This window comes from Macaca nemestrina, chromosome 17 (assembly GCF_043159975.1).
Source record: "Macaca nemestrina isolate mMacNem1 chromosome 17, mMacNem.hap1, whole genome shotgun sequence".
Classification (NCBI taxonomy): domain Eukaryota; kingdom Metazoa; phylum Chordata; class Mammalia; order Primates; family Cercopithecidae; genus Macaca; species Macaca nemestrina.
The window spans coordinates 50,574,400-50,601,941 of record NC_092141.1 but is presented as its reverse complement, the minus strand read 5'-3'; the positions used below and the strand labels follow the sequence as shown (position 1 = coordinate 50,601,941).

The window sequence follows — 27,542 nt, the reverse complement described above, 5'->3', positions numbered from 1 at the left end:
GGGCGGGGGTGGAGTCTTGAGTACTGAGGAGCTAATTCAACAGTCTTCTGTTCTCCTTGGCATCAAGTTATTTGAAGTTACTCCTCCCCAATTCTCAGTAAGATGCTTTGCTCCAGGCAGGCGGGGCCAGTATCCATTTTCCTTCCCACCACTGTACTGTCCTAGCTTATAGAGAAGGGGGCAGACGGAGCATCCTTTGCTTTGCAGACCTCCAGGCAGGCAGGGTCAGTATCCATTTTCCTTTCCACCACTGTACTGTCCTAGTTAATAAAGAAGGGGGCAGATGGAGCATCCAGCCCTGTTTCCAAATGCCCATGACTCCCCCACCCCCATCCCATTCCTTAGGTCCAGGTGGTCTGGTAGACACTATAAAGGCCCACCAGAACAATGCCACCTTTCACAGCTACCAAGTAGCTCTGAAACTCCACCAGTGGAGAGACATTAGGGGTTCCTCTTCCTCTGACCCTCTTTTAAAATGATAAATATCCAGAAAGCATAAACTAATTCCTAATAAGCAACATTTAGAGCTTAGAGACTTTAGAGTCAGACCCTCTCCTTTACTTTATACCAGGTGAAAGTGGGGCCCTGGGGTGAAGTGACTTGCTGAAGTTTATGCAGAAAAAGTCAGCGGCAGAATGGGGCTTGGAACCTAGCACACTGCATCCTGTACCCCTGTTGTATCCTCTGATGTGGAAGGTGATATACATCAGAGCACTAGATGGAAAAGGGGGTAGAGAGGGGCAGAAAGAAGTGAATGGAGTAGAAATCAGAGACTTTTTCACATACTTTAGATGTCTATATCAAACTAACTCTGGTTATCTGACCTGTCTGCTCTAAACTTTTCCATCCCACTCAACTCACCTCCAAATACAAGTTAAGTGGCCACATACAAGGCAGGTCCAAAAAAGGCTCTGCAGGAAGAGGTGGGTGGCCCAAGGCTCTGGAGACTTTCAATACATATTATGCTGAGACTTTAACTGTTCATCTAAAAGCTTACAGCTTCTTAAAACACTTCCAACTCTGGCAGGGGCCTACACAAGGTTACAGTTGGAAGCTGGAGTATGCAGTGGAGGAAGCGAGTAAGTTCATAACCCCACCTTCTTTGGGCTTACAGGGTTGAGACATGACCATGGACAGTTACACAGGTTGGTAGGTGGATAACCCTAGTTTTAAAATAGATGAGTGCATACCTTAAAAGAACAAGAGTACACAATTCTAAAAATGTAACAAAGCCAACAGTTAACTTATGTCTGTCTGGTGACACACCCCTGGCTACGCATCCAAGGTTACCTTCTCACCTAATAGAAAGCCCCTGCTAAGTTATACAGAACCCAAGGCCTCCCAAGTGGTAGATGTTAAGTTGAATCTGCATTGTTAGCTGTTACTAACTCTTTGCTAAGATGCTAAGCAAGCAAAGGAAAATGCTGGTGACACTGCCTTCTAGGGAGAAGAAATACATGGAAACCTAGTTCTAATTTTGTTATGTCAAAAACTAGCTATGTAGCTTGGGCAAATCCCCCAGGTCAGCTTAGCAAAGATAACTGTGCACTTGTTATGTGGCACACTAAGGAGCCTGAAAGCTTGAGAGACCAAAGGGGGAAAAAGCAGTGACTACAACAACATATGCCATAAAAACGCAAGGGGAGGTATAAATAATACAACACATGGATGTCATGAGGTTGGTGAAGAGCAAGGGATTTGTTCTATTGAGGAGAAATCATTGAACCTTCGTTTTCTCAACCATATAATGAAAGGTTTGGACGAGGCTGTCCCTCAGGATCCCCCCAGCTCTAAACATCTGTGATCCAACAGAAGAAAGTGAAGGGAAGTGATTCTCAAGGAATCTTCTGTAAGGGCCTATTACCAGAGACTTGAGGTTGGGCAAATGCACCTTGTATTCCTTCAAACTCCTCTTCTATGGGACTCGAGGTCTAAAAATGAACAAAAGAAAGGAGGTTCACTGGAGGCAGACATATTAAAAGGTCAATAATTTCTTGATGTTCTTAAATCTTGAAAATCTTCATAAGATCCCTGCGTCTTTATAGAAAAAGTACAAACTTGCTTCCTAGACATTAAGTACTTATTTGTACCACATGTCCCTCCTCAGTAAGTCCTCCCTCACCTCCCATTGTGAAGAGGAATTATGTGACTCCCCCACCTTATATCACTATCCCTGTTCATCCCAATCTTCCAACAAAGATGTTTTGGTTCTTGGGAGCTTTATCGAAAGAGCTAAATAAGGTTTAAAAGCTGGCCTGGTATGCGAAACTACTCTATGAGGTAAGAAGTCGGAACGATGGTTCCTTTTGGAAGAGGCAGTGACTGGATGGGGGAAGCACAAGAGGTCTTTTGGGGACTAGTAATGTTTCATTTCCTTTTTTTCAAACAAGGTTCTGCTATGTTGCTCAAGCTGTTCTCAAACTCGTGAGCTCAAGCAATACTCCCACCTCAGCCTCCTAAAGTGTTGTGATTATAGACATGAGCCACCACACCAAGCTGAAATTATACATATATTTTTTGAGATGGAGTCTCACTCTGTTGCCCAGGCTGGAGTGCAGTGGCATGATCTCAGCTCACTGCAACCTCTGACCTCCGGGTTCAAGCAATTCTCCTGCCTCAGCCTCCCCCCGAGTAGCTGGGAATACAGGCACCTGCCACTGCGCCCAGCTAATTTTTGTATTTTTAGTAGAGATGGGGTTTCACCATCTTGGCCAGGATGGTCTTGAACTTCTGACCTCACGATCCACCCACCTTTGCCTCCCAAAGTGCTGGGATTACAGGCGTGAGCTACTGCGCCTGGCCTGAAATTGTATCTTTGATGCATCCTAGAATTCTTATCAGTCAAATACTGTGATTGACACATACAATCCTCCCTTTCCTCCACCCCACCTTTCATATTGGTAAAAGATCCCAAAAAGGTGCCAGGTTAGCAGGGAGGTAGGGTAGAAAATAAGTAAATAAGAGAATCCAACAAAATTCATTTTAGAAATGAAAATACTCTGTACAGCAGGTTCTTGTAAAAGCTAGGCAGATTCCCAAGAAAACTTGGTATATTGGACAGTCTCATATTTGTTGCTGAACCCTTGCCTCAATCTTGGCTCTCCCATCACTAACGCTTGTCAGGCTGGAGTTAATTAATTCCGTACATCTGCAGAACACCAGTCTTCCTCAGAGACAGGAATGATAGCCTTGCCCATTCCCAATAGGAAGAATATGTGAATTAGGTAGCATGAATAAAAATGTTTTGATCTAGGCACGGTGGCTCACACCTGTAATCCCAGCATTTTGGGAGGCCGAGGCGGGCGGATCACGAGGTCAGGAGTTCAAGACCAGTCCGACCAACATGGTGAAACCCCATCTCTGCTAAAAATACAAAAATTAGCTGGGTGTGATGGCGCACACCTGTAATCCCAGCTATTCAGGAGGCTGAGGCAGGAGAATCGCTTGAACCTGGGAGGCAGAGGTTGCAGAGAGCCAAGATTACACCACTGCACTCCAGCCTGGATGATGGAGTGAGACTGTCTCAAAAAATTTTAAAAAATAAATAAATGTTTTGAAAAAAAAGTACAAAGTGCTGTATAAATGCAGTAACCAAATTTGGGGAGAAACTGCACATGACCTCCCATCCTCAAAAATAAAAAATCTTTCAGACGTTTTTTCAAAACACATATGAGCGCATAGGTTCATATCACACTCCTGACACCAAAAAAGGTATAAAAAACCCTGGTACACATTATATACTTTGATATGTAAGCTATTTTTCTCAATAAAAGAAATAAGGCAATGGAGAAAGGTGAAAATGTACTTTACCCTGAACTGCGTTTTTTACCTCTAGAGCTAAGTTTTCTTGAGCAGTCGAGGAGTAAAAATATTCATCGTCTGGAGTTAAAAATTCATCTGTTATGTCCTCAGAAGACTCTGGTGAACAAGTTGATTGCATGGACTGATGCTATTAATAATGTAGGAAATCACTTTTAAGTTGCTGTTCATTGTAACCAAATCGCTTTATAGTTGGATGCAGTGTTAACAACGGGGTTACCTAACACTACCCAGCAGTCAGTGTGACACTCTGAGCTGACTCTCCCTACCTCTTTGTGCATGTGCCTCTGCCTTCCCTTCCTGGTGGGGAAAAGCAGCTGTGAACTGCCTGGAGTAGCATGAAGGAATGCTAATCCTGAGCCTCAGCAGCATCATCTGCAGAATGGGTGGAGATGAAGTGACCGTCCTATTCTAATATTCTAAATAAGGAGAAAGGCCCTAGTCAACTCAAGTTGAGTACTGAATTTAAACACCCTGATCCCTCATAGGCAGAGACATAGCCCGTGTGTTGGCATCATCTTACAGATGAAGAGGCTGCGGCTACTCAGAACCTGTGAGTCCCTCGCGTATTGTAGGTTAAAGGCAAATGAAGAAGCATTTTAAAAACAGCAATGTACTCTCAATAATAAAAATAAAATAGTAAAAAGCAGCAAATTTATATTTGTTTATTTATTTTTCCGAGACGGAGTCTCGCTCTATCACTCAGGCTGGAGTGCAGAGGCATGATCTCGGCTCACTGCAACCTCCACCTCCCAGGTTCAAGTGATTCTCCTGCTTCAGCCTCCTGGGTAGCTGGGACTACAGGTGTGTGCCACCATGCCCGGCTAATTTTTGTATTTTTAGTAGAGACGGGTTTCACTATGTTGGCGAAGCTGGTCTTGAACTCCTGACTTTGTGATCTGCCTGCCTCAGCCTCCCAAAGTGCTGGGATTACAGGCGTGAGCCACCATGCCCAGCCTGCAAATTTCTGTGTCTTTTTGAGACAGAGTCTTCCTCTGTCAACCAGGCTGGAGTGCAGTGGCATGATCTCGGCTCACTGCAGCCTCCGCCTCTGGGGTTCCAGTGATTCTCCTGCCTCAGCCTCCCAAGTAGCTGGGATTACAGGTGTATGCCAGCACGCCTGGCTACTTTCTGTATTTTTAGTAGAGATGGGGTTTCACCATGTTGGCATGGCTGGTCTCAAACTCCTGATCTCAAATGATCCTCCCACCTCGGCCTCCCAAAGTGCTGGGATTATAGGGGTGAGCCACCGCGACCTGCCTGCAAATTTATTTCTATAGCATCTCTGTTCCATCCCTTTTTTCCTGCTTATTTTGCAATATTCAGGACCTGATTACCATATGGCCAAACAAACGGCTCACTTCAGTCTTTTTTTTTTTTTTTGAGACAGGGTCTCATTTGGTCACCCAGGCTGGAGTACAGTGGCGCAATGACAGCTCGCTGCAGCCTCGAACTCCTAGGCTCAAGTGATCCTCCTGCCTCAGCCTCCTGAGTAGCTGAGACTACAGGAGCACACTATCATGCCTGGTTAATTTTTATTTTATTTTATTTAGACAGGGTCTCACTCTGTCCCCTAGGCTGGAGTGCAGTGGCGTGATCATGGCTCACTGCAGCCTCAACCTCCCCAAGCTCAGGTGATCCTCCCACTTCAGCCTCCCAAGTAGCTGGGACTACAGGCATGCACCATATCCAGCTAACCTTTCTATCTTTGGTAGAGATGGGGTCTCGCCATGTTGCCAAGGCTGGTCTCGCACTCCTGGACTCAAGCAATCTGCCCACCTTGGCCTCCCAAAGTGCTGGGATTATAGGAGTGAGCCACTGTGCTCAGCTGATTTTTACATTTTTTGTAGGCAGGGTCATATTATGGTGCCCAGCCTGGTCTTGACCTCCCGGCTTTAAGCGATCCTCCTGCTTCAGCCTCCCAGTGTGCTGGAATTATAGGTGTGAGCCACTACACCCAATCTTCAGTGATCTCTTGGCAGAGATTTTGTGACTAATTTCCTCGGACACTGCTTTTTGCCACACGCTTCCCTTCCTGTGCACTTAACAGCTGCTCCTCTTTACCTCTCACCAAACTGAATTTGAGTCCCGGCCTCCTGCAGACATTCCCCACTTTTCTGCCTATGCCTGCTTCTCCAGCTCAGCCAGTATGCTTAATATGACTGTTCTTCCAGCCCTCAAGTCAGAGAAAGAATAAGCTGATCTTATGAATGGTTCGTATGCCATGATTAAATATAATAGGTCAAAAGACCTTACATTTTATCACTGTTGTATTCATATATTGTATCATTCTCAATTGCTGTCTATATTCTTTAAATGATTGCAATCCCACATCAATGACAATAAAAAACTTTTGGTTTCTTAGTCTGGCTGCGCTATGGCCTAGAGTGTGTCAAACCCCTGAAGCAAGGCTGTAACTGCAGTGGAAATGCAAATGGATCCTGCTGAGGTGCAGTTGTCAGGCACAAACACATCACTTCCACTGAGCTGGGAGCTGAGTCTGGCCCTCAGAGGATATTCCAGGTGAAGGTACTCTCATAGCAACCCTGCCCTTGCTTTTCCTACTCCTAACTGACCTCAGTCATCTGCTGGGGAAGGAGCTTTGCTCCAGTTTTGTTTACCCAACTATATCAGAAACTCACGTGCAAAAGCTGAATCTGACACTTTTCTGTACTCTCCCAATCTCCAGGATACACAATTCACTGAGTTGAACTGACTTTTTAAAAAGTATCAGACAGGAGGAAAGATTATTTTATTCATGTCAGTGACATGAAGGCACATGCTCCAGCCAAAAATAACTACTATAGATATTATTTTGGTGTCATAACACATAACAACTCAGATCTTATTAGATCCTTGGGTTCGACTTGGCTTTCCAGGGAGTATTACTTACACTGTAAGATTTCTCAACAGCCACCAATGAGTCAGAACTTGCTTGAAAGGCTTCACTATACTCTGGTTGTTCCTTTTGTCTGGGAGATGGGTGCCTGATATCTAATGATTGTAACACAGTCAGGGCCAAAGTTATTCAGTGATATTCAGACAACATGGAAGAGCATAAAGGTGGCATGAGAGAAGAGATGTATACATATTCTGCCAAGAGTGGCCATGTCCCATACCTTACATTCAGTCCAGAGAGTAGAGACTGTTAGTTTAGCCTGACCTCAAAATGCAGCCCTGGATCATCTGCCCACCCATTCGCGAGTGACGCTTGACTAGAAAGAGATTCTAAATACAAACAATACCCAAGTCAATAGATTTTCTGCCTAAGACAAATGACAATTTTAGATGTATCTTTCTTTTTTTTTTTTTTTTTTTTGAGACAGAGTCTCGCTCTGTCACCCAGGTTGGAGTGCAGTGGCACGATCTCCACTCACTGCAAGCTCAGGCTCTCGGGTTCACGCCATTCTCCTGCCTCAGCCTCCCATATAGCTGGGACTACAGGCACCCGCCACCGTGCCCGGCTAATTTTTGTATTTTTAGTAGAGACAGGGTTTCACCGTGTTAGCCAGGATGGTCTCGATCTCCTGACCTCGTGATCTGCCCGTGTCAGCCTCCCAAAGTGCTGGGATTACAGGTGTGAGCCACCGCGCCCGGCCAGATGTATCTTTCTTTAACTTATAAACAACTGTGAAACAATATCCCATGCCCTGATTGTAAGCAAATTATCAACTGAAAATATATGGCCTTCATTTTTTTTAACCTGTAAATCTATAAACCGATGACAATAAATGTCATGTGTCTCTAGGTTCCTCCAGCATAGACTCTCTGGAGGGAAAATTTAATGTCAGCTTAGAATACATTCTAAATAAATTCTGGGAGAATTTATTTCCAGCTTAGAATACAATGCAGAGACATGGGCAGTAGGCAGTGGTGGCCCACCTCTATCCCCAGGTAAAGAAGGCTCAATTCCTTGCCAAAACCAGGGTCAGTACGTGATTATTTTACTTCCTTTGGACAAAGGGGCCTGTTTCAGTAATATAAAAACTGATCAGTATCTGAATCTGTTTGCCTGTGGGAAATGCAATGAGATATATGGCTATACTGCCTTCCCCTGGAATTCAAGGTTTCCAGAAAAGTAGGAAAGTAGAGAGGACCAAACCAAAAAAATATGCTGGAAGGTTTACTTTTTTGAGAGCTGATAACTTCTTTTTTATTTTGAGACAGGGTCTCACTGTCACCCAAGCTGGAGTGCAGTGGCGTGATCACAGCTCACTGCAACCTCCACCTCTTAGGTCCAAGTGATCTTCCCACCTCAGCCTCCTGGGTACCTGGAACTACAGGCGTGTGCCACCATGCCCAGCTTTTTTTTTTTCTTTTTTTTTTTTTTTTTTTTGGTAGATACCAGGTTTCATCATGTTGGCCAGGCTGGTCCCAAATTCTTGGGCTCAAGCGATCTGCTCGCCTCACCTCCCAAAGTGCTGGAATTACAGGCTGAGCCACCTCGCCAGACTGATACTTGATTGAGTTCACCTATCCTGATTCCCGCAAGTGAACTTACTGGTGAAGCTTCCAGGCCTGGGCTGTCTGTCATGCTGATCACTGTCACAGTCATTGTTGCCCGTGTTGTCAAACTTGGCATTTCCTCTGGGCTCATCATTTTCCCTATGATACTCAATAACTCGCTGCCAATCCGTGTTTTCAGGGCTCCCAATGGGTGGCTGCAGCAGGGCATCGGGCTCATTTTCAGCCTCACTTTCTAAAGTCAAACTACTCTGAGGATGCCAAGGAGGTACGGTGAGCTGTCCAGTAGCTGCTTTCTCTGCCATTTCTTTCACCTCCACTGGGCACAAGAGAAAATAGCATTTAAAACATCACTGTAAATACTGGAAACACAGGCTTTCATCTAAAAGAAATACACAATACTATTATAACTCATACTGTAACAATAATTGCCTTTTTACAGTTGTATCATCCTTAGCTTGCCCTGTTTGGCTTGAATGGGAGGTGAGGGGAGAACTGATGACAGAGAGAAGGGAATTTCAGTTAGTCATCCCAAACAACAAACCTTGTTGCTGACTTCCAGGGTGAAAGATAGCAAAAAACTTACAGATAGACCCTCTTCCTGTGAAATTTTAACAGGAAAAATGACATCTAAAGTTCCCAGTGTGTAATAATAGAAAGGATTCTATTTGAGTTTGTCTAGTCTTTCCAGACTACACTGAGCTCATATTTTTGGAGTGCATACATACATGCATGTTTTCATTTCAAAAGTTGTGGAACACTTCTGCTAATGTCACTTACGACTAGTATTAAAAATAGACATTATATCCTTTAAGCCTATAAGAGAAAACTGATACAAAGGATAATGCCCACAGGATATGAGAGTGACACTGCATACTCTCCACTTTAATAATGCTATACAGTAAATATCTATGTAGCAGTTCCTCAAATAATGTCATTTTATTCAATATTGTTTCATTGTAACTCTGATGAGAAAAAAAAAAAATTCCCAGCTGAGGCCACTGTCTGTGTGGCACCTGAGTATTCTCCCCATATCTGCATGGGTTTTTTCCAGGTAGTCCAGTTTCCTCCCACATCCCAAAGATGTGCACGTTAGGTGAACTAGTGTGTCGAAATGGCCCCGGTCTGTGTGACTGGGAGTGTGTGAGTAGTCTGCAATGGAATGGTGTCTGTCTAGGGCTGGTTCCCTCCTTGTACCCTGAGCTGCCAGGATAGGTTCTAGCCACCTGTGACCCTGAACTAGAATAAATGGGTAATTACTTATCTTACCTGTTTTTATTAATCTCTCTTAAATGTGTACATAGCTCACATTTATTTCAATGTTTAATATTAGAAGTGTTCTGGTCTTTATTTGGAAGTATGGTGATGTATTTGTGACCAGAAATATGCTGTAGGAACTTAACTCTTGTTTATATCAATTAGCCCATGGTAAAATTGGTTTTGTTATACATCGTTTTGCTTAAAGTCATAGTTTGCTTAAAGTCATTGTTGTTTCCTATTAACAGTATTAATAGGACTTATTGTATTGTGTACTGTTTTATTACATTTCTTATACAATATACATTTATATAATAAGAATATTTCCTATAAAGTCTAGAAATTAAAAAAAAAAAAGCATTTCCCTTCTGAAGTCTATAGTCAGAAGGGCCCTGCTTTTAAAATGAAATATAATAAAAGAAAAAAACTTCAGAAGGACATTGCTATGGTTCTAAATGTGCAACATAGGTTGTATACTTAGAAATATCAACCACATTAGAAATATACTTTAAATTTCATTTTGTCTAACAAAACCCATGACTTTATACTCACTTTTCCATTTTAAGTGTACCTCTCCATCATCTTTATTTCTGGACTCTGCATTATAGATTTCAGAAGAAACAGGATCCACACTCATCCTGAATTGCATGGGTTTTTTGGAGGTAGGGGGAGCAGGGTGGACACAAACACATCAGTTTGCTCAAATTCCTGACAGAACTGAAAGCCCACTAGCCCATCCAGAGGACCTGTTTCCTACTCTCCGAGCCATTCCTAGAGTTGCACTGACCCCTTTGCACCAGCAGAGGGTGCCAGAACCCGCCCCCATCCCTGCCCCACCACCAGTTTCCAGCCTGCAAGGATCCTTACCTGGTAGAATCCCAGTGAGAGTTGGGTGATGCAGAAGGTCCCTGCCAGTGGCTTGACAGAGTGAAGAGTGCACTATCAAACTGTGTGGCTTTGGCTTGGGCAGTGGACTCTCTAGGTTTTCCTCGGCTAAGAAATGAAAGGACTGAGCTATAAGATCTCTAAGAGTATTTTTAGTTTCTAAGTTTAGATTTTGTGATTATGAAAGTGCTCTTGGGAGATTTTCAGAGGTAGAAGAAACCCACAGTTGAAGCGCAGTTTCACAAGACAATCCCTGGGCTGTTGCAGAGCCTCCCCTGCAAATGCCACAAATCACAGATGATGGTTCAGGTGAGGGTTCTGCTCCTGCCCTTCCATCAGAATTCTCTGGTAACAGGCCCACCTTCATATCTGTGACAACACAATTAACATCTGTAGTTGTTGAGACAGAGTCTCAGTCTGTTGCCCAGGAGTGCAGTGGTGCGACCTCGGCTCACTGCAACCTCCGCCTCCTGGGTTCAAGCGATTGTCATGCCTCAGCTTCCCAAGTAGCTGGAATTACACGTGCACACCACCATGCCTGACTAATTTTTGCATTTTTAGTAGAAAATCATGTTGCCCAGGCTGGTCTTGAACTCCTTATCTTGAGTGATCCACCCACCCCGGCCTCCCAAAGTGCTAGGATTACAGGTGTGAGCCACCATGCCCGGCTGATTTGTTAAAAACAGTCTTAAGGCATCAGAGATCCTGAAGAACATTCAGAAACCTTCAATCTAGTCCTACTGAATTCTAGAACCTGACCTACCACTAGGTTACTATCTGACTTTGGCAAACATCAATCTGTCTAGGCCAAGGCTTCCTCATTTGCAACATAAGGGAGTCTTTTTTTCCTCTAAATATCCCATAACTAGCCAGGCATGGTGACTCAGGTCTGTAGTCTCAGCCATTTGGGAGGCTGAGGCAGGAGGATTACTTGAGCCCAGGAGGTCAAGGCCAGCTTGTGAAACATAGTGAAACCCTGTCTCCAGAAAAAAAATAAAGTTTATAAATACCTCATGAACATGTACATTTTATCATCTATTCAATTAACTTTTCAAAAATGCATGATCTGGCTGGGTGCGGTAGCTCAGGCCTGTAATCCCAGCACTTTGGGAGGCCAGGGTAGGCGGAGGCCAGGAGTTGAGGTGAGCCTGGCCAACATGGGGAAAACTCTATACTACAAAAACAAAAATTAGCTGGGCATGGTGGTGCATGCCTGTAATACCAACTACTCAGGTGGCTGAGGCATGAGAATTGCTTGAAATCGGGAGGCGGAGGTTGCAGTGAGCTGAGATCACACCACCATACTCCAGCCTAGGTAACAGAGCAAGACTCTATCTCCAAAGAAAAAAAAGTGTAGGCTGGGTGCAGTGGTTCACACCTGTAATCCCAGCACTTTGGAAGACCAAGACAGGTGAATCACGAGGTCAGGAGTTCAAGACTAGCCTGGCCAACATGGTGAAATCCCCGTCTCTACTAAAAATACAAAAATACAAAAAAACAAAACAAAACAAAAAACCCCACAAAACAAAAACACGCTGGGTGTAGTGGCGAGCGCCTGTAATCCCAGCTACTCAGGAGGCTGAGGCAGGAGAATCTCTTGAACCCAGGAGGCAGAGGTTGCACTGAGCCAAGATCAGGCTACTGCACTCCAGCTTGGGTGACAGTGCGAGACTCATCTCAAAAAACAAAAAAGGCCGGGCGCGGTAGCTCAAGCCTGTAATCCCAGCACTTTGGGAGGCCGAGACGGGCGGATCACGAGGTCAGGAGATCGAGACCATCCTGGCGAACACGGTGAAACCCCGTCTCTACTAAAAAATACAAAAATCTAGCCGGGCGAGGTGGCGGGCGCCTGTAGTCCCAGCTGCTCGGGAGGCTGAGGCAGGAGAATAGCATAAACCCGGGAGGCGGAGCTTGCAGTGAGCTGAGATCCGGCCACTGCAGTCCAGCCTGGGCAACAGAGCAAGACTCCGTCTCAAAAAAAAAAAAAAAAAAGAAAAAAAAAGAAAAAAGAAAAAAGAGTGTGTGCTCTGTGGCACAGATATGAATTCCCTGTTATCCAGAATGTCCTACTCCCCAGCTGGACCAGAAAGCAGAGAGACTGCTGAATCAGAGAGGGCAGATCTGATCAGCTTCCTTTTTAAAAAATAAATTTTTTTCAGAGACAGGGTCTGACTCTGTCACCTAGGCCGGAATGCAGTGGCACAACCACAGATCACTACAGGCTCAACTTCCCGGGCTCCAGAGATCCTCCCACCTCAGCCTCCCAAGTAGCTGGGACCACAGGCACCTGCCACCACAGCCAGCTGATTTTTATATTTTTGGTAGGGATGAAGTCACACTAAGTTTGTTGCCCAGGGTGGTCTCAAACTCCCAGACTTCAAGCGACCCTCCCACATTGGCCCCGTAAAGTGAACTGAGATTGGCCGGGCATGGTGGCTCATTCCTGTAATCCACCACTTTGGGAGGCCATGGCAGGCAAATCACAAGGTCAAGAGATTGAGACCATTCTGGCCAACGTGGTGAAATATCATCTCTACTAAAAATACAAAAATTAGCTGGGCATGGTGGTGCACGCCTGTAATCCCAGCTACTCAGGAGGCTGAGGCAGGAGAATCACTTGAACCCCGGAGGCGGAGGTTGCAGTGAGCCGAGTTTGCGCCACTGCACTCCAGCCTGGCGACATAGCAAGACTCTGTGTCAAAACAAAACAAAACAAAACATGAACTGAGATTGCGCCACTGCAAGGAAGCCTGGGCGACAGAGTGAGACCCTGTCTTAAAAAGGGGGGTAAAAAAAAGAATCCTTATCCTTAAAATCTTCAAAACCTTTGACCAAGTAATTCTGCTTCTGAGAATCTATCCTGAGGAAATAATCCAAAATGCAAAAACAAAGCATTATTTACAAGTAACTGTGTCCCTATTCATAATAGAATAAAGAATGAAGCAACCTAAAATTCAACCATAGGTGAAATCCAACTATTTTTGTTGTTGTTGTTTGAGACAGAGTCTCGTTCTGTCACCCAAACTGGAATGCAGTGGCATAATCATGGCACTGCAGCCTTGACATCCCCAGGATCAGGTGATCCTCCCACCTCAGCCTCCCAAGTAGGGGAGGGTATGGGTCTACAGCCGCTTACCACCATGCCTGGCTAATTTTTTGTAGAGATGGTGTTTTGCCATGTTTCCCAGGGTGGTCTCCAATTCCTGGGCTCAAGTGATCTGCCTGCCTTGGCCTCCCAAAGTGCTGGGATTCCAGGTGGGAGCCAACTTGCCCAGCCCATCAATTTCAAAATAAGTTTACAGGTTGTTGTTGTTGCTTTTTTTTAATAACATAGAGTAATGCTTACATTCTAATGTAAAGTGAAAAATCAGGATATAAAATTGCCTACACATATCATAATTGTCACTTTTTTTAAGCATACAAAAAGACTAGATGAACAGGTAGAAAAATGTCAAACTTTTCTTTGGTCTGTTTTTTGTACTTCTGAGGGAAGAGGGTGCCAAGCAGGGGAAGCCACAACAATTACGGGTTTTTCTTTGTCATCTAATGGCTATGTCATCCCATCTGCTTCTATAAGTGGTGTAAGTGCCAAACACTCTGATGCCAGCTAGGTAGTTCTTCATTATTCCCTTCATAAGAATAAAATACACTGATCTAAAATATCTGGCTGAATGCGGTGGCTCACGCCTGTAATACTTTGGGAGGCTGAGGTAGGCGGATCACCTGAGGTCGGGAGTTTGAGACCAGCCTGACCAACATGGAGAAACTCTGTCTCTACTAACAAATACAAAATTAGCCAGACATGGTGGTGCATGTCTGTAATCCCAGCCACTTGGGAGGCAGAGGCAGGAGAATCACTTGAACCTGGGAGGCGAAGGTTGCAGTGAGCCGAGATCACGCCATTGCACTCCAGCCTGGAGAACAAGAGTGAAACTCCACTACAAAAATATAAAAAATAAATAAATAAAATCTCTGGACATTTTCCTTCATTCTCCCTTATGTACATATTTGCCAACATGAAACAGCAAACTCGTCATTAGTCTCAATCACCACTAGGGGGAGGAATAAAAAGTTGTTTGTTTTTTTTTTTTCCAGAACTGACTTCAAAGTTGTGGATGAGTGCTACCATTTATCCATAGGAAAAAAAACCCTAAAACTGATATACTAGTCTGCCTTGAAAAACATGTACTGGCTGGGCGTGGTGGCTCACACCTACGATCCCACCAGTACTTTGGGAGGCCAAGGTGGGTGGATCACCTGAGGTCAGGAGTCCAAGACGAGCCAGGCCAACATGATGAAACCCCACCTCTACTAAAAATACAAAAAATTAGCTGGGCGTGGTGGTGGGCACCTGTAATCTCAGCTACTTGGGAGGCTGAGACAGTAGAATCGCTTGAACCTGGGAGGCGGAGGTTGCAGTGAACGAAGATCACATCACTGCACTCTAGCCTGGGCAACAAGAGTGAAACTTCGTCTCAAAAAAAAAAAAGAAAGAAAGAAAAAAACATTTATTGCCCCTTTAGTAATTCCCTTACTTATAATACCTAACTAAATTTAAACAAAAAAAAAAATTTAATAAATTTTTTTAAAATTAAAAAAAAATTCCCACACACCAAATAAATTTGTTTTACTTAAGTTCGTTCTTTATTTATTTATTTATCTATTTTTTGAGTCAGAGTCTCGCTCTGTTGCTGAGGCTGGAGTGCAGTGGTGCCATCTCAGCTCACTGCAACTTCTGCCTCCCGGGTTCAAGCGATTCTTTTTTTTTTTTTTTTTGAGATGGAGTCTTGTTCCGTCACCCAGGCTGGAGTGCAGTAGCGCGATCGCCACTCACTGCAAGCTCTCCGCCTCCTGGGTTCACGCCATTCACCTGCCTCAGCCTCCCGAGTGGCTGGGACTACAGGCACCTGCCACCACGCCCGGCTAATTTTTTCTATTTTTAGTAGAGACGGGGTTTCACCATGTTAGTCAGGATGGTCTTGATCTCCTGACCTTGTGATCCACCTACCTCGGCCTCCCAAAGTGCTGGAATTACAGGCATGAGCCACTGCGCCTGGCTGTTCAAGCGATTATTGAGCCTCCATCCCCCAAGTAGGATTACAGGTGCCCACCACCACACCCAGCTAATGTTTGTATTAGTAGAGACGGGGTTTCACCATGTTGGCCAGGCTGCTCTCGAACTCCTGACCTCAAGTGATCTGCCCACCTTGGCCTCCCAAAGTACTAGGATTACAGGCGTGATCCACCACACTCGGCCTGTTTTAATTAAGTTCTTTAAAACTCAGCGTGTGTGGGTGTGTATGTATGAATATATGTATGTATACATATGCATAAATATGTGTATATACATATATTTGCATGAATAGATACATATATGTGTGCATGAATATATATACATATATGATTATATACACATATGTGTATGAATATATATACAAACATACACACACTCTTCTTCCAGTAATTTGTGCTAAAGTCAATTCATTTCATTCATTTGGCTGGAAATCACACACCCCAGGGTGATAGTGACATTGTTCAACTCTCCCTCTGGAGCCAGTGACACTTTAAACAACCTTGGTTTCCAATAAGTTTGGTTTCTGGAGCACTGGTAAATGGAATAACTGGTGTTTGTTTTTATAAGAAAAACTATCTGGGCAGTTGTGGAAAGGCAAGATACTTTGCTTCTAACAACTGATGAGTTCTGTCTGATTAACCTGTCAGTCACTTGGGCTTTGATGTCTCCTCAACTTCCTATGATGCTGCTCTTTTTCATCACTCACAGTCCCCTTTTGTCACTAGACATATGAAGATCACCGAGTGGCCTCAGAGACACGCAGAAGTCTAAAGGCATAGTGACATTAAGAACAACAAAATGTTGACCCACCTACTGGTATTTTGGATCCTGCTTCTTTCCAAACTGCCCTTGACTCCTTGAGTGCCCTGAAATTGTTCATCTGTGTTCTGTTTTCCAGGGTCACAAAGAGTCAGCAGCTTAAAAAGCAATAAACATGTTTCAGTACTTTGATGAGAGAATTCCCATTCTCTTCACTCTCACACTATTTTCAAAGCTATTCCTGCTAAATATATAGAAATAACCAGACCTACCAGGATTTCCCTTTACATGTTTCCTATCTGCTAACCCATCTCTTATCTGGAGGTCTTTTTGTTTTGTTTTGTTTCTTGTTTTGTTTTTATTTTGAGACAGAGTCTGGCTCTCTCACCAGGATGGAATGCAGTGGCGAGATCCTGGCTCACAGCAACCTCTGCCTCTTGGCTTCAAGAGATTCTCCTGCCTCAGCCTCCTGAGTAGCTGGCACTACAGGCATGCACCACCACACCCAGCTAATTTTTGTATTTTTAGTAGAGACAGGGTTTCACCATGTTGGCCAGGATGGTCTCGATCTCTTGACTTTGTGATCCACCCGCCTCAGCCTCCCAAAGTGCTGGGATTACAGGTGTGAGCCACTGTGCCCAGCTTATCTGAGGTCTTTACCCAAAAATGTTGGTCTCCAGGAACCTACCCCAGACAGGGTACAAGTGGAGAGTAAGCAGACAAGATAGAAATTTTTAAAATATCCACTCTCCCCGTCCTATATGAATATGAAGACAGCAGATCTTTGTGGCAGGAGTCATGGCCCTTGGGTTCCAGTCTAAGTGTTATTCAGACTAACCTAAGAGAATCTTTTTCTTTTTTCTTTCTTTCTTCTTTTTGAGACAGGGCCTCACTGTGTTGCCCAGACTGGAGTGTGGTAGCATGGTCTCGACTCACCGCAACCTCTGCTTCCCAGGCTCAAGAGATGCTTGTGACTCAGCCTCCTGAGTAGCTGGGATTACAGATGTGTGTCACTATCACTGGGCTAATTTTTGTATTTCTAGTAGAGACGGGGTTTCACCATGTTGGCCAGGCTGGTCATGAACCCCTGACCTCAAATGATCCACCCTCCTCGATCTCCCAAGGTGCTGGGATTACAGGTGTGAGACACTGCGCCCTAACACTAAGAGAACCTTGCACTTCAGTTTCCTCATCCATAAAATAAGAACGATAATACCTACCACTGGGGATGCTATGAAAATAAAATAGATTACAACAAAGGTTACAATACTTAGGAAATAGCAAAAGTAAAACAAGTGAAAGTCTATGCTCTTTATTCAAGAGACTATTGGCTCTACTTATCCCAAGTTTAACATAATTCTAACAAACTTAGTTAATTATATTTCCTAGCCTACAGCAAATTAAAGCAACAAATGTGGAGTTTGGAGATGGGAGCAAGATGTGTAAAAGTGAGAAGGAGGCACAAAAATTTACTACATGCTCCCTGAAGTATAAGATCCAGAGGCCTTTGTATGGGCAAACACTCCTTAGCAGAAGGTTAAGATAGCACTGTATCATGGTGCTTCACCATAACAGGTGTTCAGAAAAATACCACTGTCACCAAGGTTAGAATATGTTTAGAATATAATCAAAATAGATATTTAGAATATCATGAAGTCTGTAATGTTTTCATTCAATATAATTAAAATTTTAAGAACTAAGAAATTAAAGAAATAAACTTCAATTGTCTGAAAAATTCATTTAGATAGAGATGGCTTTTTCTCTAATGCTAAAAAAGGATGGTGACGCTTTTAAGGAAAAAATAAATATGGTATCATTGTTTTATATCCTATGTACTAATAGATGGTTTCCAGCAGTGGCCACCATCAATTCCCTCCCTTCTGTCCACCTTGACACACCTCCTATAAGGAGCTGGAGTCTATTTTCCCGCCCAATGAATCTGGGCTGGCCTCGTGACTTTCTTTGATCAACAGAAAGCAGCGAAAAGTGATACAATCCTAGGGTCAGGACTAACTTTTAAGAGGTCTGGTAGTTTTACCTTTCACTTGCAAAGTCAGCTGCTATGCTGTAGAGAAGCTTGGGTGAGACTATTTATTGAATGATGACAAGTCAAGTGCAAAGAGAGGCCACCTGGAGGAGCTCAAGGTACAAGACATGTAAGTAGAGGCTTCTTGGACCTTCTTGCCCAGTCCAACCTCCAGCTGACTGCAAACAAGTGAGTGATGCTAGCCAGTGGCCATGTGGAACAGAAGATTCACTCAGGGGAACCCTGTCAAATTCCTGACCCACAGAATTGCGAGAAATAATAAACTATTGTTATTTTAAGCCATTAGGTTTTGGGCTTTGTTGTTGTTATGCAGCAATAGATAATAAAACATAATACATAAAAAAGTTATTTCAGGCCGGGTATGGTAGCTCACACCTGTAATCCCAACACTTTGGGAGGCCAAGGTGGGCGGATCACGAGATCAGGAGTAAATACAAAAATTAGCCGGGCATGGTGGCGCGCACCTGTAGTCCCAGCTACTCGGGGGGCTAAGGCAGAAGAATCACTTGAACCCGGGAGGCGGAGGTTGCAGTAAGCTGAGATGGTGCCACTGTACTCCAGCCTGGGTGACAGAATAAGATTCTATCTTTAAAAAAAAAAAAAAAAAAAAAAAAGTGATTTCTAATAGTTTTCTAGCAAACTCTAATTTTCTATGGAAACAGAAATATTAGGATATAAGTAAATTTTTTGTGCCTTTTTTGTTTTTGAGGCAGGGTCTCACTCTGTTGCCCATGCTAGAGTACCGTCACATGATTTCAGCTCACTGTAATCTCAACTTCCTGAGCTCAGGTGATCCTCCCACCTCAGCCTCCCGAGTAGTGGGGACTACAGGCACACGCCACCATGCCTAGCTAATTTTGATATCTTTTATAGAGACAGGGTTTCGCTGTGTTGCCCAGGCTGGTCTCGAACTCCTGGGCTCAAGCGATTAACCCGTCTTGGCCTCCCGAAGTGCTGGGATTACAGGCGTAAACCACTGCACCTGGCTGTGTCTTCTCTTTATATAAAAACAAATGACAGCTGGACATGGTGGCTCTTGCCTGTAATCCCAACACTTTGGGAGGCCAAGGCAGGTGGACTGCTTGAGCTCAAGAGTTTGAGAGCAGTCTGGGCAACATAATGAAACCCCATCTCTATGGGAAAAAAAAAAAAAAAAAAAAAAGATAAAGAAATAAATACTGGCTGGGCGTGCTGAGACCCCATCTCTACAATTCACAAAATTAGCTGGGTATACTGGTACAGCCTGTAGTCCCAGCTACTCAGGGGTCTGTGGCGGGAGGATCGCTTGAGTCCAGAAGATTGAGGCTGCTGTGAGCCATGATAGTGCCACTTCACTCCAGCAAAAATAAATGCCAATGCTTTTCAAAATGTTCTAAGTGAGGACTGAAGCCTCACTAAGATTCAGCATTGTACAATGAAAGAACAACAGACCAGGAATCAGGAGACCTGCCCCTAACCAACTTGGCCCTTGGTTGTAGCACAACAAGTTGAGGGGTGGCAGGGAGAGCTATCTGTCCTGTATAGGCAATAAAAGGGTGATATGGCCAGGCATGGTGGCTCACACCTATAATCCTAGCACTTCGGGAGGCCGAGGCAGGTGGATCACCTATGGTCAGGAGTTCAAGACCAGCTGGGCCAACATGGTGAAACCCTGTCTCTACTAAAAATACAAAAAATTAGCTGGGCATGGTGGCACGTGACTGTAGTCCCAGCTACTCGGGAGGCTGAGGCAGGAGAACTGCTTGAACCTGGGAGGCAGAGGTTGCAGTGAGCAGAGATTGTGCCACTGTACTCCAGCCTGGGCAACAGAGTGAGACCCCATCTCAAAATAAATAAAATAAAATAAAAAATGAAAAAAGAGGATAACTGTTAAGCAGAGAATTTTAAAACAGTAACAAAACCCAGTAAAAGCTGGCCTGCATTTTATCATCATGGGCCAGATATTCTAAATAATACCAGTAATAACATCCGCCTTCCAATGGGGCAGACCTCTCCTACCCCACTTGCATCTTGACATCGCTGGGCCTCAGGAAGTTTACATCACTGGGCTTAAGCGTCACACTCTGTAAATTGACAGGCTAATCCATGTCTAAGGGATCTTCCAACTCTAAGATTCTATAATTCAAGAGGCAGCCAGCTCTCTGAGTGTGAACTTGTTCAAATTCATTAATTCATTCATCCCCTCATTCCTTCACTGACCATTTATTGAGTTCCTTCTATGTACTGGTCATCATACTAGGTGCTGGGACACAGGAGGAGTCAGACGACAGCCCTGTCCTTAAGGAGGAGCCTCTCTGCAGGCTATACCTCCCAGCCAGCTCCTATGGTGTCTGCTCACCTCCTCTGAGGGGTTTTCTTTGATCCACCAGGTCCCTCAGTCTCCAACTGGTATTTGAGCTACTTATGGGCAGAGTTTGTGGCTTATTCATCATCAGAATCCAGAGTCTAGGCAAGGTGCAATGGCTCAAGCCTATAATCCCAACACTTTGGGAGGCCGAGGCGGGCGGATCACCTGAGGTCAGGAGTTTGAGACCAGCCTGACCAACATGAAGAAACCCCATATCTACTAAAAATACAAAATTAGCCAGGCATGGTGGTTCAAGCCTGTAATCCCAGCTACTCAGGAGACTGAGGCAGAAGAATCACTTGAACCCCGGAGGTGGAGGTTATGGTGAGCCGAGATCACACCATTGCACTCCAGCTTGGGCAACAAACTGTCTCAAAAAAAAAAAAAACAAAAAAAAAACCCAGAGTCTAGATAGCCTCTGGCTCCGCAGGTGTTTATTGAATGAGTGAATGAATGAATGAATGAATAAGCAACTTAGAATGGAGATTAATACCTATCCAAGATACTTTATTCAGTAAATTGAGCCACGCAAAATTGCCAATACTTGACCATTTTAACTAATAAAACAGCAATTTAATATGGGTCAATTTGATACATATGAATTTACAGAGAAGGACATGGGCTGTGTGTTGGGTCTGGACTGGGAGGCAGAGAGTATCTACCTTGAAATTCCATCATGGAGGACTGATTTCCTAAAGCTAAGAGCACCTTGCTATGAGTCGGTTGCATATATACATCAGTCCCTCCACACAGGTTAGGGGCAATGTCAAACCCAGCACTGGGTTCCTGCTTAGGCTGCCCCTTCTTCCCACTTAGGTTACCTGATGGCTCATCTCTGACTGATCCCCAGTGCTTACTTCGGAGATTTGGGTGAAAGGTTTCCAGCCATAACCATTTCTTTTCCTGGATCTTTTGCCACAATGTCCCCCTTGAAAGTCTCTTACCATTCTTGGAAATCTTGGTAGGGTTGGGCACTTGCCACTGGTGTCTGGCTGCTGACCCCCTGAAAGCTGTAGGACAGGAGGAATATAGTTTAAAGATGGAGGGCCCACAGCTGGAGGTAAGTTGTAGACATCCGTAAACTCTCTTGAAGTGGCCCATAAAGACATGCGCTCTTCCTGCTCCTTCTGTTTCATCTCAACTTCATCTAATATCTGCTCGATGTTCCTCAGCCTATCATCGTTCTCATGCATTATTGTCTGCATAATCTTTAGATCCAGCACACACTTACTGATGAGATACTCCTCAGCCATGGACCTGTTGTTCAAATTGCTCTTGGCTTCTCTGGTTGACTCGGGAAGGCTAAGTGAACTGAGTGAACCATTTTGCCAGTCCCAGTCCTCAAAAGAGTACTCTGTCTCAGCTTTTGAAGAGCTCTCATCCTCACTGCAAAAACAACACGCCTCTCTCTCCATCTTATCCAGCTCTTCTTCCATGGATTGCAATTCATGTACCTGGTTAGGTCCGTCTGCCTCCAAAGATGAAGCAGCTCCTGGGGGCTCTTCTATGTCATCTTCCAAAGTCAAGCAGCCTGAGTAGATCTCGTTGATTTCAAAACTGCAGAGGCTTGCCTGACCTGTGCTGGGGCTGCTGGCCTCTTCTGCCATAAATGGAGTAGGGCAAGGAGCATCTTGATTCTGAGTCTCCCTAGCCATCAGACATGGATCTGGGGCCTGAGGATCTAGTGTCCCCTCGGTGAATAAAGAGTGAACCCTTGGTGAATGAGGTTGACTGCCTATTGAAAAGAACAGCAAAATTCAACTCATTAAAATGAACATATTTCGCCGCTAAGCAGCCTTGGTTTGTTCAAAAGGCAAAGATTGTCAAAAAAAAAAAAAAAGCTTTTTATTTTCCCATACCCTTCCCAGTTGTGGAAGACTACTGGATACACTCACAAAAGGTGAGGGAGTATGTGTCACCTAGGTGAAAGCTCCTATTTTGACATGGAATGAGGCAGAAATTGTTGTCAGGGCAGGGGTCTATCCATGGAAGAAATATTCTAAACTTTATTGTGTGCCCAAACATGCGTAACTGCCAGGACATGCGAATTATAGGCCCCTGAATCTTGTTTTGTTTTGTTTTATAGAGATAGGGTCTTGCTATGTTGCCTGGATTGCTCTCAAATGTCTGACTTTAAGTGATCCTCCCATCTAACTCTCCCAAAGTGCTGGGATTACAGGTGTGAGCCACCGTGCCCAGCTCCCCTGAATCTTAAGGACCACATTCATAGCCTTCTTTCCACACAAAAGAGTTTGACTATTTCTCAGTTAAAGTTATGCTCTTGGTGAGCATCTGATAAAAGTAGCCTAGGGCAGGGCGCAGTGGTTCACGCCTGCAATACCAACACTTTGGGAGGCCAAGGCGGGCGGATCACCTGAGGTCAGGAGTTCAACACCAGCCTGACCAACATGGTGAAACCCCATCTCTACTAAATACAAAAAATTAGCCAGGCATGGTGGTGCATGCCTGTAGTCCCAGCTACCTGGGAGGCTGAGGCAGGAGAATTGCTTGAACCTGGGAGGCAGAGGCTGCAGTAAGCCAAGATTGCGCCATTGCACTCCAGCCTGAGCAACAAGAGTGAAACTCTGTCTCAAAAAAAAAAAAAAAAGTAGCCTAGATACCACCCAAGGAGCCATTACATTATGGGAGTAATAAAAAAACTCAAAAAATAATGCTAGGATTGACCACCCACCACCCCTGGTTTACAGGTGTACAGCTTACAGAGAATGGGATGAAGCAGCCCAAGTAATGAGGTTACGGGGCCACCCTGGAGGCCTCCAGCACTGCTGACGGAGAGTCAGAGTGAATGGTCATTTGGCTGGAATTGGAAGGCCTGGGTTCCAGTTCTATAACAAGTTCTCTGTGATCCTGAACAGGTTACAACCTGTCTGACCCTTAGTTTTCTCATCTGTAATATGAAGGAATTAAGCCTGACGACTGCAAGGTCCTTTCCAGTTCTAAATTCTAAGGTTTTCAAATGTACTAAAATGTAGTAAAACTGCTTGGGCAAAGTGGCTCACACCTGTAATCCAAATGCTTTGGGAGGATGAAGTGGGAGGGCTGCTTGAGGCCAGGAGTTCAAGACCAACCTGGGCAACGTAATGAGACCTCATTTCTAAAAAAAAAAAACTTTTTTAGGCCAGGTGTGGTGGCTCATGCCTGTAATTGCAGCACTTTGGGAGGACCAGGTAGGAGGATTGCTTGAGTTCAGGAGTTCAAGACCAGTCTGGGCAACATCGTGAGACCTTGTCTCTACTAAAAATTTTAAAAATTAGGCTGGGCGCAGTGGCTCATGACTGTAATCCCAGCACTTTGGGAGGCCGAGGTGGGTGGATCACGAGGTCAGGAGATCGAGACCATCCTGGCCAACATGGTGAGACCCCATCTGTACTAAAAATACAAAAATTAGCTGGGCATGGTGGTGCGTGCCTGTAATCCCAGCTACTTGGGAGGCTGAGGCAGGAGAATCGCTTAAACGAGGGAGGCAGAGGTTGCAATGAGCTGAGATCATGCCACTGCACTCCAGCCTGGCGACAGAGCGAGACTCATCTCAAAAAAAAAAAAAAAAATTTAAAACAATTAGCTAGGTGTGGTAGTACACACCTGTAGTCCCAGCTACTTGGGAGGCCAAGGCAGGAGGATTACTTGAGCCTGGGAGATTGAGGCTGCAGTGAGCTATGATTGTACCACTGCACTCCAGCCTGAGAAACAGAGTAAAACCATGTCTCAAAAAAAAAAAAAAAAAACCTTAAAAAAAATTAGCAGGATATGGTGGCATGTACCTATAGTCCTGCCTACTCGAGAGGCTTGAGCCCAGGAATTGGAGGCTGCAGTAAGGTATAACTGTGCCTCATACTCCAGTCTGGGCGACAGAGTAAGATCCTGTCTCTTAAAAAAAAAAAAAAAAAAAAAAATGGTAATTTTCTTCTTTAAACTATTCCAAATTCTCTATAATGAGCATTTTTATTTGTGAAACAATTAGATAAAATTTTAAGAGTAATCATGCTAGAAATAAACTCAATTATTATGACTTAGTTCTAGATCCACACTAGGTATATATATATGGAGCCCAAAAAGTTTACCTTAATAATTCCAAGGATCTTGATTTTCTTCCTAAGGCATCCATCTTTTCCCAGTATAAGTTGCATCTACAGTGGCCAGGCACGGTGGCTCATGCTTGTAATCCTAGCACTTTGGGAAGCCAAGACAAGCAGATCACTTGAGGCCAGGAGTTCAAGACCAGCCTGGCCAATATGGTGAAACCCTGTCCCTACTAAAAATACAAAAATTAGGCCAGGTGCAGTGGCTCACATCTGTAATCCTAGCATATTGGGAGGCCGAGGCAGGCAAATCACCTGAGGTCAGTTCGAGACCAGCCTGGCCAACATGGAGAAACCCTGCCTCTACTAAAAATACAAAAATTAGCCAGACGTGGTGGCATGCCCCTGTCATCCCAGCTACCCAGGAGGCTGAGGCAGGAGAATTGCTTGAACCTGGGAGGCAGAGGTAGTAGTGAGCGGAGACCCTGCCACTACACTCTAGCCTGGGTGACAGAGCAAGATTCCCTCTCAAAAAAACAAAAACAAAAACAAAAACAAAACAAAAATGAGCCAGGCAAGCTGGTACACACCTGTAATCCCAGCTACTCAGGAGGCTGAGGCATAAGAATCGCTTGAACCCAGGAAGTGGAGGTTGCAGTGAGCTGAGATTGTGTCACTGCGCTCCAGCCTGGGCAACAGAGCTAGACTTTATCTCACAAAACAAACAAACAAGTTATATCTACAGTTTAGAGGAGTCAATTAGTTGTAGCTCATGTGACTCTCAGAACACATTTGTGTCAAAGTAACACAACCTGTGAATTAAGGCCATACCCATTTCCTTTAGCTCTATGATTTCCATGTCAGGGGTCTCTCTGGTATGTTCTGAAGTCAGTCCTAGATAGACATTGACATCAGGATGGAGTCCATATCTCTGCACTCTGGGGCTCTCGGTTGGTTGAGTTCTCTGGGTTCCAGTAAAATCCTGTAACACAGGGAATATTGTCAAGGACATAGTCTCAGTCATCCTGAATGTCACTGGTGCTTTAGAAACCATCTAAGTATCTGATAAACTCCCTCTTAGTCCTGTTGGGTAGACTGACTTTAGTCCTAATTAACTAGTTTATTGTAATTGCCAGTACCTTAAAAGCAATAATAATAGCTACCATTCATAGAATCTCCACTAAGTGCCTGCAGTGTGCCCCTACTATGCCTATGTGTTGAACCTCCCTAGCTCCCTTCCTCAGTTCCATGCTGCTTTCACCAAGTTAAGCAGTTAGGCTATTCTCAAGAACACAGAAATAGTGTAATAAAATGAGAATTTCGAAAATTTCTTATAACCTGGTCTCCAGCTTCTTCTTAGTCTCTAACTCCCTACTTTCCTGAGTTAGATAAGCAGAAATAAACTCCCAACAACTTCAGGGCTTGCCTTTAAATCATTCTTCAGAATATACCGGATATCTTGAAGGTTCATAGTTCGGTCTTTCTGCTTGATGTGGATGCCCAACTTAACAATATCATAATAAGGTTTCGGAAGCCTCACATCAGCTTCTAAATAATTCCCCAACACTATGGCTTCTTTAATAACTGAGCCATCTAAGCCATTCCAGGGTATGTCATCTGTAAGGAAAAAGTCATACAAAGGAGTAACATTAGGAAATCAGAGAGTAGAGTGGGGGGAAAAGAAATTAGATGAAGCTGGGTAACCTTAGGCAAGTTACTTAACTCCTTTATTTTTTTTTTCTAACCCACTGTACTTTAGAAACAATTCATTGCTTTATATATTAATTTCTTTCTGTAGGAAAACTACCCAGAGGGGCCGGGCACGATGGCTCACGCCTGTAGTCCCAGCACTTTTGGAGGCCGAGGTGGGTGGATCACGAGGTCAAGAGATTGAGACCATCCTGGCCAACATGGTGAAACTCCCTCTCTACTAAAAATACAAAAATTAGCCGGGCATGGTGGCCGGTGCCTATACTCCCAGCTACTCGGGAGGCTGAGGCAGGAGAATCACTTGAACCTGGGAGGCAGAGGTTGTAGTGAGCTGAGATTGTGCCACTGCACTCCAGCCTGGCAACAAAAACAGAAAACAAAAAACAAACAAACAAAAAAACTACCTGGAAGGTCAATTCATAAGTGAGAAGCCACTTTACCCATTTACCAGGGAGATCCCTGCCACAGAGATAGGAAACAACAGTGTCGGCAACACGTACATATGGGCTCCCCGCTGGCACGGGAGCCCAATACTCATCTCACATATATTGTCATTTTGCCTCTGGGACTGCAAACACCATACAAAAGCAGACCTTGGCCGGGCACGGTGGCTCACACCTGTAATCCTAGCACTTTGGGAGGCTGAGGCGGGTGGATTACCTGAGGTCAGGAGTTTGAAACCAGCCTGGCCAACACAGTGAAATCCCATCTCTACTAAAAATACAAAAATTAGCTTGGTGTGGTGGCGAGCACATGTAATCTCAGCTATTTTGGGAGGCTGACACAGGAGAATTGCTTCAACCCAGGAGGCGGAGGTTGCAGTGAGCTGAGATCGCACCACTGCACTCCAGCCTGGGCAACAGAGTAAGACTCCATCTTAAAAAAAAAAAAAAAAAAAAAGTCTTGGCCGGGCGTGGTGGCTCACGCCTGTAATCCCAGCACTTTGGGAGGCCGAGACGGGCGGATCACGAGGTCAGGAGATCGAGACCATCCTGGCTAACACGGTGAAACCCCGTCTCTACTAAAAAATACAAAAAACTAGCCGGGCGCGGTGGCGGGCGCCTGTAGTCCCAGCTACTCGGGAGGCTGAGGCAGGAGAATGGCGTGAACCTGGGAGGCGGAGCTTGCAGTGAGCTGAGA

The 27,542-nt window shown here is 44.5% G+C and overlaps 1 protein-coding gene across 6 annotated transcripts in view; it reads right to left on the bottom strand.

The window, feature by feature from the left end:
- The window catches only part of LOC105476912 (testis expressed 14, intercellular bridge forming factor), a 146,001-nt gene that overhangs the window by 21,725 nt on the left and 96,734 nt on the right, over positions 1-27,542 (bottom strand). For 4 of the 6 annotated variants that reach the window (XM_071082860.1, XM_071082859.1, XM_071082858.1 and 1 more), the window contains 10 exons: positions 26,119-26,309; positions 25,524-25,674; positions 21,474-22,387; positions 16,310-16,416; positions 10,408-10,533; positions 10,093-10,178; positions 8,321-8,602; positions 6,713-6,813; positions 3,830-3,949; positions 1,865-1,931 (listed from right to left, as the gene is read on the bottom strand). In XM_071082860.1, the coding sequence (XP_070938961.1) occupies positions 1,865-1,931; positions 3,830-3,949; positions 6,713-6,813; positions 8,321-8,602; positions 10,093-10,178; positions 10,408-10,533; positions 16,310-16,416; positions 21,474-22,387; positions 25,524-25,674; positions 26,119-26,309 (2,145 nt within the window). The remainder of the gene's footprint in view (positions 1-1,864; positions 1,932-3,829; positions 3,950-6,712; positions 6,814-8,320; positions 8,603-10,092; positions 10,179-10,407; positions 10,534-16,309; positions 16,417-21,473; positions 22,388-25,523; positions 25,675-26,118; positions 26,310-27,542) is intronic. The other 2 variants (XM_071082855.1, XM_071082856.1) reach the window with 2 other exon arrangements.